Source organism: Geotrypetes seraphini, chromosome 3, assembly GCF_902459505.1.
Source record: "Geotrypetes seraphini chromosome 3, aGeoSer1.1, whole genome shotgun sequence".
Lineage (NCBI taxonomy): Eukaryota > Metazoa > Chordata > Amphibia > Gymnophiona > Dermophiidae > Geotrypetes > Geotrypetes seraphini.
Window position 1 is genome coordinate 121,556,187 of NC_047086.1, and position 10,087 is coordinate 121,566,273.

The 10,087-nt window shown below is 40.6% G+C and overlaps 1 protein-coding gene across 2 annotated transcripts in view; it reads left to right on the forward strand.

Annotated features, from left to right (window-relative positions):
• EFHC1 (EF-hand domain containing 1) overlaps positions 1 to 6,151 on the forward strand; it is a 104,355-nt gene extending 98,204 nt beyond the window's left edge. Inside the window, exons 10-11 of one of the 2 annotated variants that reach the window (XM_033939089.1) lie at positions 4,649 to 4,877; positions 5,297 to 6,148. In XM_033939089.1, coding sequence (XP_033794980.1) covers positions 4,649 to 4,877; positions 5,297 to 5,368 — 301 coding nt within the window. In that variant the 3' untranslated portion in view covers positions 5,369 to 6,148. Of the gene's footprint in view, positions 1 to 4,648; positions 4,878 to 5,296 lie in introns of both variants that reach the window. The other variant, XM_033939090.1, reaches the window with a different exon arrangement.
• The last annotated feature ends 3,936 nt before the right edge of the window (positions 6,152 to 10,087 follow it).

Genomic DNA, 10,087 nt, shown 5'->3' on the forward strand with positions numbered 1-10,087 from the left:
CTCCTTCCTATGTCCCCCTCACTACCTGCCAGACTTTGTCCCACCCCCACCCTCCGAAGCCTGCCTGCCTGCCTCACATCCCTATCTATAATAATAAAACCCTAAGCGCGCATGCACACTCCCACTTGCGTGTTCCTTGATCAGTAGGTCCCTGGCAGGTAGGAGTGCACATGCGTGCCTAGGTTTCTGTTTTCCTCTAAACCAGTTTGTTGTCATCGCCCCCCCCCCCCCCCCGCTGCACCCTAACCTCCGTTGACCCTCCCACCCGACCCTCTCACCGCGAGATGACCACAAACCTCCCGCCTCCAGCAGCATCCACAGCACTCCAAACACGCTGCATTGTGGCCCTCCATCGCCCCGATTTCCTTAGCCGCATCCCTGAAGATATCATCAGAGACGCGGCAGAGGAAATCGGCAGCAGAAGACCATTAAGCAGCATGCCCAGAGCGCTGCGGACGCTGCCGGAGCCAGGAGGCCCGTCAGTCGACTCGCAATGGGAGGGTCAGTGGGGTCGGCTGCATGGCGGTGGTAGTGGCGGAGGGGAATGGAAACATGCTTCTCAAGGATTATACTGCAAATGGGGATGGGAGGGAGGCAGGCAGGCAGGCTTCCTGACTTCAGAGGATGGGGGTGGAACAAAGTCTGGAAGGCAGCGATGCAGCCACGATCCAGCGTGTTTGGAGTGCTGCAGATGCTGCTGGAGGCAGGAGGTTTGTGGTCATCTCACGGTGGGAGGGTCAACGGAGATTCGGGTGTGGCAGGGCGATGACGACGAACTGGCTTAGAGGAAAACAGAACCCTAGGCGCGTATGTGCACTTCTACCTGCCAGAGACCTACTGATCACGGAACACGCAAGTGGGAGTGCACATGTGTGCTTAGGGTTTTATTATTATAGATTAGATGTTCAATTGATTATTTGCATTGTTCATATTTGTAAAATCAATAAAGTTTAATTTAAAAAAAAAAAAGAGAGAATGTGCAACTCCCAATGCCTTTCTGACAGGCATTTATGTTAGTGTATTATATGTATTTGTGTTATTGATTAGATGGGTGGGTGGGTTAATGCTTGCTTATAGATGTTTGAAAGATGAATGTGCTTTTATTGTTTTATTAGATGTTCAATTGATTATTTGCACTGTTCATATTTGTAAAATCAATAAAGTTTAATAAAAAAAAAAGAGAATGTGCAACTCCCAATGCCCTTCTGACAGGAGAAGCAGACATTTCAATCTGTCCAAAGCAGATCTTCCTCAGGGGATAATAACCAGTGTTGCCCCTCATAAAATTCTTATTTCAAAACATTACCATTGTGGTCTAAAGGCAAGTGCAGCTACGCAATGTAGTTGCTTTGAAGAACTGCTGATGAAAGAAAATCTCATTACAAGAGTGCCCACCACAACTGGGGGGTCATGGGTTCTTCTTCACATATGATTTGCTCACTACTTTTGTGATAAGTGTTTTTTTAATTTTTTAATTACTATACAATATATTTCAACGATATAGCTCATGAAGCACACACCTGCAGATGCAGTTATGTAGGTTTTTTTTTTACACAAAATAGGTGAGGCAGGTAGGATGGGACTGGCATAGGTGATTAAAATTTGGAGTCAGGATGTGGACCTGAAATAATATGGAAATTATAAGAGGTCCTTTGATCTGATCACCCACGATTATGATATGCATGTCTCTTACTGCAAGTAAATCTACTGTATAGAAAAAGATAGTAGTTTATTTTGTTCTACATGGGAACAGCTAATATTGAGGATGAACACACTTTAGTTAGCCTTTGGTAGGCCTTTTCATATATTCTTTAAGTGCTTTGGCAACATCCATTTTAGACCTAGACTCATTACTCACTTATGGCAAGACTTCCTTGCTATTCTTTTTTGGGGTCACTTCAGACCACATCTGGAGATCCAACATAAAACTCTACAAACAACAGATAAAAGAAAAACGTAAAACTTTTTACTCATTCAAAATTAACTCATCTAATGCTAGTTCAAAAGGAGCCAATACAAAAGAACTGTTCAACATAGTTACAAATTTATTCGACACCACACACCACACTCAACCCATGCACAATACCAAACTACCCTCAGCAAATGATCTAGCACAACATTTTGACTCAAAAATCAAAAACCTAAGAAATTGTTGCATACGAACATCAATCAATTGATATACCAAGAAATGAAATACCAGCGGACATGATCTGGAGTTCCTTCCACAATTTAGATTGGAATAACTACATCAAATTATATAACAAATACTAGTCTAAATCATACTGTGTCCTAGACTCAAGTCCCCCAGAGATTATGAAAGCAGCTCCACTATACTTTAAATTATCTCTATTGAATTATCTAACCAATAACTTAAACAATGGAAAATTCCTCACCAGTAATGGTCATATTATAATAACCCCAATCCCAAAAAATTGTAAAGAATCAGCAACATCAATAACCAACTATAGACCAGTAGCATCTATTCCATTTATGGTAAAAATCATGGAAGAATTGGTACACACCCAACTAATGGATTATCTCAACCAATTCTCTCTTCTACACGAAACTCAATCTGGTTTTAGGCCTCTGTTTAGCACTGAGACAGTAATTGTGGCCATTCTGGACTATTTGCATTGCCTATTCAGTAAGGGCCTCAACGCCCTAATCATGCAATTTGACATGAGTTCTGCCTTTGACTTGGTGGACCATGGAAAACTTTTACAATACCTAGAAGCAATTGGAATCAGAGAAGAGATACTGAACTGGTTTTGAAGTTTCCTTATATCACGCACCTACCAAGTCCGTTTTAATCACGATCTCTCTGACACATGGAGCAATCCGTCTGGCGTGCCACAAGGATCACCACTATCCCCTTTGCTCTTCAATGTCCTCATTGGGTGCACAACTATCCCAGCTGGGGATAAAACTATTTAGCTACGCTGATGATTTCACGATAATTATCCCATTCACCAACTCTGTCTCAGAAGCCACCCCCAAAGCAATAGAAGTACTAAATCGGATGGAGCAATGGATGACTGAATTCAGACTAAAATTAAACTCAGAGAAAACAAAATTTTTCATAGCATCGCCATACCCACTTGACACTAAAGTACCAATGTGCATCAATAACCTTAGTTATCCCATTCAACCCATTATGAAGATATTGGGAGTAACACTGGACCAGAACCTGACCATGAAAGACCAGGTAGACTCCTTGATCAGAAAAATATTTCTCACCCTCTGGAAGCTCCGGTCCATTAGAGCTTACTTCGATGTCTCATCATTTCGAATTCTGGTACAATCCCTTATACTGAGTCAACTCGACTATTGTAACATCACCTACTTGGCACTCCCCCAGAAGAATATGTGGCGATTGCAACTAGTTCAAAATGCAGCGGTTAGACTACTTTGTGGACTGAAGAAGTTTGATCACGTAACACCTTCCTATCGACTTCTACACTGGCTGCCAATGGAGGCACGTGTGAAATTCAAGTTTGGTTGTTTTTGCTTCAAGGTACTCTATGGCTTAGCCCCTAAATATATAACAGACCTTTTCTCTTTCACAACCAACAGACACAAGCGGAGCTTACACCCAAACTTTTTTCTCCACCGGTTAGAGGTTGTAAATTTAAAAGTCATCACCAACATCTTTTTGCACATCAAGCAGCACTATGGGGTAAAGACCTTGAACAATTGCTTGTGCCTACTACCTTTGGGGAATTCAGGAAACGCCTAAAAACACATCTGTTCCTGAAATACTTAGGAAACGAACCTATACAATCTTAGTCCTCAACAAATGATCTCTAGAACTATCAATCACTAAGTCTGTACTTTGTTTATTCCATTCTATCTGTAACATTTCTAATCATTGTAAATCGCATAGAACTTCACGGTACTGCGGTATATAAATTGTTATTATTATTATTATTGACCCCTGTTGAAGATAGTTTGCCAAAACCTGGCTTTGTAGCACTGGTCTTATCAGTTTTATTTATCTTTAGAATATGGCCATATATATTTTATGAACAGTTATTTTACAGTACATAATTTTTATTGCCTTCCCAAAGTATTTTGTTGGAGCAATATATGTACAGAGGGGCCCAAAAATGTATACACACAACAACATGAAAAATATCTGCATAAAAGCTTTATTACTAAGAGTTATATAGACATCATATTAGGTGCTCAAAATGGTCACCATTAGCATTCAAATGCTTCTGATTTTGGTGAACTATTGCATGAGCAATATTGACTAGTGTCCACAGGGATTGAAGTGTGTATACATTTTTTGAGCCTCTCTGTATAATAAATTTCCCTATTTTATTTAATAATTTTATACTTAAAAGAAAATAAATGTCCATAATTTATCTGCACTGTGTTTTCTGTAAATTATCACCTCGGGGTAATTTTTCCCCTGTATAATCATATCTTATACAGTTTGAATCCTTTTCCCTTAAATCAGATTTATAGTTTAAAGATAGTCTTATGGGTACCATCATAATTGAGATAATATTGCTGTATATGTTCATTAAAACTCAAAAAAAGAAAAATAACATTATTTTATCTTATTTTTTCTAGAACAAAAATAATTAGATACAGTCCATAAAGAGCAAGTTTTCTAATAAGTAATTTCCTTCCTCTGTCGTAGAGAGCCAAGTGCAGAAAAAGCAAAGGAGCTAGTAGAGTCAAATGATGTGCAGACATTAATAACATTGCTTCGAGAACATCTGAAAAAGCACCATTATGTGAACAACTTATGCTTGCGAGAAGCATTTCTGCACCGTGACAAGGGTGCCACAGGGTACCTGAATAAAGACGATTTTCTTGCTATCTGCGATCATTATAACTTACCTACCAGCCAATACATTGTTACAAAGGTCAGAAATAGTAGTAGTAGTGGTATGCAGAGTAAAATATTGAACAGTTTGGGGCAGAACTGTGTAAGAGAAGTTTCCATCCAAATGATTAGTAAAAGGGCCCCATTGTAATAATACTTAACCCCCCCCCCCCATACACACACTTTTATCGTCGTGTTAGTTTTTTTTATCGCCTGCTGTTGCAGTAAAAGCTCCAACACTCATAGGAATTTTATGAGCGTCGGAGCTTTCACCCTAGCAGCCAGCAATAAAAACCCTAAAGCGACTTGATAAAAGGGGAGGTGTAAGCATGACATTAATCTACAGTATATGCATTGAAGACCCAGCAAATGAAGATTCATTGTAGATAAATAATGTCTGTGTATGGATTAATATACATTGCCAGTTCTCACATGCTTATTTCATTGTTTCTTTTTCAGCTGATCAACCTGTCTTCTGATGAAGTCAATAGGATCAATTATACAAACTTTCTCAAAGCTTTCACATACTGAGCTGCTGCGAAAAAGAACAAATTTCTTGCACGCAATAGCCTGTACAAAATTTATCCAGAATATAAATAATTATAGAAGCAGAGGTGGCTATCAGCTACTGACAAATGAGATTGATGATGGATGGAGATTTGTTGAAGTGTTAATAACAGAAACTCAATTAACAAAAACAGATGAAAATGTATTACTCGCCTAGACAATCTATTGTCATAAAGTTTTGGAGTTCATCATAGTAATAAACACATGGAAAAATATTTATCACTGCAGGTGGTTTCAATGATAACAGGGGATGCCAAAAAGCAGGATGATGATATACATCCATTTGCACTAGTTTTTCAACCCTATCCTTTGGTACCTGCTAAAGAGGTGAGTTTTCAGGATATGCATAATGACTACACTTGAGATAACTATGATTCCATTGTATTCAAATCTCTCACAAAAGTCGCTGAAATATCACTCCTACTATCGCCTAACTTAAGTGTTTTAATTGGTCACACCATTAGAAACCAATTTTAAAAATGAGATGCCCTCTGGACCAGCACCTGTATCCATAGTGCCTAGCAGTGCTTAGTGACACTAAAGCATGGAAGTGGGCATGTTTAGGGACAGCAGCAGATTTCAGCAGCACTAGGTGCCACTGGCCACAATTCTATAAGCACCAGTGATGTAGTAAGGGGGGGGGGGGCCGCCCCGGTTGCAGTCTTCCTAAGAGCAAGGCACCCCTCCTCCTCTCTGCCTCCTGATCCTCTCCTTGCCTTCCCCCGTACCTTTGTTACTTCGCCAGCATGAGGTTGCTGCCTGCATCAGCTGACATCATTTTTGGGACCCACGCCTAGGAAGTGATGTCAAAGGGCAAGCCAACACTGACATGGGCATGCTGCTCACACTGGTGAAGTTAAAAGGTATGGGGAAAGGGAAGAGGGCACAGGTGCAGCAGGGGTGCGGGGAAGAGGGTGGCATAGGGGCACCACCATCCCAGGTGCTGCTCACCATTACGCCACTGCATCTACCCCTTTTCCTCATAGCTGTCTAGTCCTAGCACACCCATCCCCCACTAATTTAGACTGTAAGCCACTTAGACATTTTAATTGATAAGCAGGATAAACCTGGAGACTTGGATGAACTGATAACTGTTGAAATGTAAAGCTTGGATTTAATTTAGAACGTAAAACTATTATAAATTTGGATGAGGTTGGGTTTCAGTAAGGTGGAGAGAATACATTTTGCTATTTTTTTAGCTAATAGTTTTTGTTGTTGCTATCTTGGATGGTTTTTTGGGGGTTGAGGCTTGAAATAAATAGAAAATGTCAGTGCTGTTCTGAATTACAAGCAAAATTTGGTTAAATGCAGCACTGTCTAAAAACTCAAGGATCAATATTCCACTTAATTTAACCGGCCAGAAACGGCTCCTTGCTGTTTAAATTGCCTATTCAGGACTAACTAGTCATTTTCAGTAGCACTTAACCAGTTAGCGCCACACTTAAAACCATCTATTTTGGGTGCGCTCTGGGGGTGGAGTCAGCCTTTGGCTGCTTATGTGCCGATATTCAGAACTTAACTGGCCAGATCATAGGTGTTAAAACACTATGGCACACCTAAAAATTTCCCTCTCCTTCCAATGGACAGCCATGTAGCAGAGGCACAAGACAGTCTCCACCTCCTTGCTCTCACTGCTGTGATTTAAATTAAGAGCAGCAACAGCGAAACAAAGTACCTGTTCCACAGGTCTCGCCCTCCTTCAGATGTCGCTTCCTGTTCCTTGCAGCCACATCTGTGCAGAGTGGTCCTGCAGTTTTGCCGCTGCTGCTCTTAGTTTAAAGCAGAAGCAGTGGAGGTGGCAACAAGAGGAGTGAGTCAGAGATGACGCTGAATGGAAGTGGGAAACAAAGAAAGAACAGAAGCTGGGTGGAGGAAAAAGAAGATGCTGGATAGAAGGGGTGAGGGAGGACAGTTGCTGGATGGAATGGGGGAGAGAGCACACATGCTGGATATGAGAAAAAGAGGAAAGCTGCTGAATAGAAGGGGAAGAGAAAGAAGGCAGATGGATGGAAGAAGCAGAGTGGGCAGATGCTGGATAGAAAAGAGAGAGCAGATGCTGGATGGCAGGGGGAAGAAGCTAGAGTTAGAGACATGGGAATAAGAGGAAATGGTCCTGCATTGATTTGCTACTGCTGTTCTTGGTTTAAAGCAGCAGCAGTGGAGGTGGCGACAAGAGGGGTGAGTCAGAGATGACAATGGATGGAAGTGGGAAAGAGGGCTACATGGTAAAGAAAGTGGGTGCGCGCAGAGTAGAAGGGGAAAGAAAAGACAAACACTGGATGAACAAGGCAGAGAAGGTAGCTGCTGGATGGGAGAAATGCTGGATGGGATGGGAACAAAAGAGGGTGGGCACTGGATGGAAGGAACAGAGAGAAGATAAATACCGGATGGAAAAGAGGAACGAGAGTGGATGCTGAATGGAGAGGACAGCTGATGTATGGGGGAGAGAAGACACTGGATGGGAGGGGGTATGAGAGAAAGGACAAAATCTGTATGGAAGAGGGAAACAAAGTGGATGCTGGATGGAAAGGACAATTGCTGGATGGAGGAGAAATAAGATGCTGGATGGAATGGGGAGACAGGGCAAATGCTGATAGAAAAAGAGGACAGCTGTTGGATAGAAGGGGAAGAGAAAAAAGGCAGATGGATGGAAGCAGAGTGGGCAGATGCTGGACAGAAAAGAGCAGATGGTGGATGGCGGGGAGGGGGGGGGCAGAAAGCAGCTAGAGTTAAGAGACATGGGAATAAGAGGAAGTAGAATAGAAAGCTGGGGTAAGGGAAAGCTAGAGGTAGACAAAGTATAAAAACATGATGGCAGATAAAGGTCAACTGGCCCATCAGGGAAACTGAAGACTAGATTGTAAGAAAAAATTAAACCTGCAGAGGCAGAAAAATAAATTGAAGGAGGGAAAAAATGACAAATGGACAGGAAATTCTGGCAAGAAACAGATACCAGAAACTGAGAGCAATAAAAGTAGAAAAAGTAAATGGCCAGGCAACCAATGTAGAAAAAATAATTTTATTTTTAGTTTAGGATAAAGTAGTGTGGTAGCTGTGTTAATAAACATGAAAATAAATAATGCAGTATCTTTTTTATTGAACTAATTTTAATACATTTTTGGCTAACTTTCTGAGACCAAATCTCCTTCCTCAGAACAGGACACCATAATAGATGTTCTTACCTGGGGAAGGTAGATTTGGCCTCTAAAACTAATTGAAAAATGTATTACATCCAATAAAATGGTACAATTTTATTTTCCATTTTTTTGTTTTATTTGTATTTGTTAATTTGTAATGTAGTGATTCGAATATGCCAGTTTTTTAAATTTATGTCTGCTACCTTTATATTTTGCAAAGTACAGATAAAGAAACATTGCTGTTTCTTTCCCTGGTGCTCAGCATTTGCAGAGTCTGGCTTCTTAAGTGTTCAATTTAACTTTTATCTATATATTTCTATTTTTAGTTTGTGATTACTTATTCTATATTGGGTAGGGAACTATCTGTATTCTACATTTGCAAAAGATATTTTTTTGTATTTTTTTGGACAGGGTCCATCTTTACAAATGTGACTTGTATAGTTTTCCCAATAGGCTTATAGATGTTCTAGTATCCAATACAGTGGTTATGGTGCTGCTTTTTACTTGGTAGGTTCTTGTATGACATTTGTATGTTTTGGAACCACATATTTCTGTTACAGTGATATTGAACAGTACTATTCACATGGTCAATACGCTAATGCTGGACTGGGGAGCTAGGGCTGAATGAGAGCCAAATGTTAAAAGTACCTGTGTACATTCCCAGAACACTGCAAATACAAATATGTTGCATTATTTTGCTGTGCTTTGTTTTTTGGGGGGGGAAATAACACACCAATGCCAGAAAAAAAAATTATTTTAAAGCGAAAGAAAAGCCTCATACTAACGGAGAGGTGTGCCCACACTCTTCCACCCAAGCATCATCGGCAAAAAACTTTCACCTACACTAATTGCTGGCAGGTGGGAGCATGGAAATAGTCAAAAATAACTAGAGTAAAAAAAAAACCACTACAGTAGTTAGTGAAAAGCCAGGCTGATGATTAAGCCACTGCTTCAGGGCCTTGACACCAGTGCTCCAGACTATCAATTAGTGTAGGCAAAAGTTTTTTGCCGATGATGCTTGGGTGGAAGAGTGTGGGTACACCTCTCCGTTAGTCTGAGGCTTTTCTTTCACTTTAAAAAATTTTCTGGCATTGGTGTCATTTTCCAAGGAGTGACTTTTTTCTATGGTGTGATTGATTTCCCACCATTCCTCCTTTTTCTTTTTTGTTTTTTTTTTTGTACATAATGCCTAGAGTGTATCCAGTGTGTATAATACCTTCAGTAACAGAGGTACTGGGATAGGTAGCTGGTAGACAGTGAAGGAATCCTTCTCTACTTTGTTTAGAAGTGCCCCTACTATCCATTATTACTATTTTTTTTTTTAAGTTTGGTGGTGCTCATACAGGGAGAGTAATGTTCCATTACTGCATTAAACATCTAGTAGCCAAGTAAAATTCAGTGTATTTATAGTTAAACTTCAGACAAACAAGTAGGGAAAGCATGGAGCGCATGGCTCATGAAATTATATTTATCCCAGGACAAGTAGGCAGCCTATTCTCACATATGGGTGATGTCATCCACGGAGCCCGGATGCGGACAGCCTCGC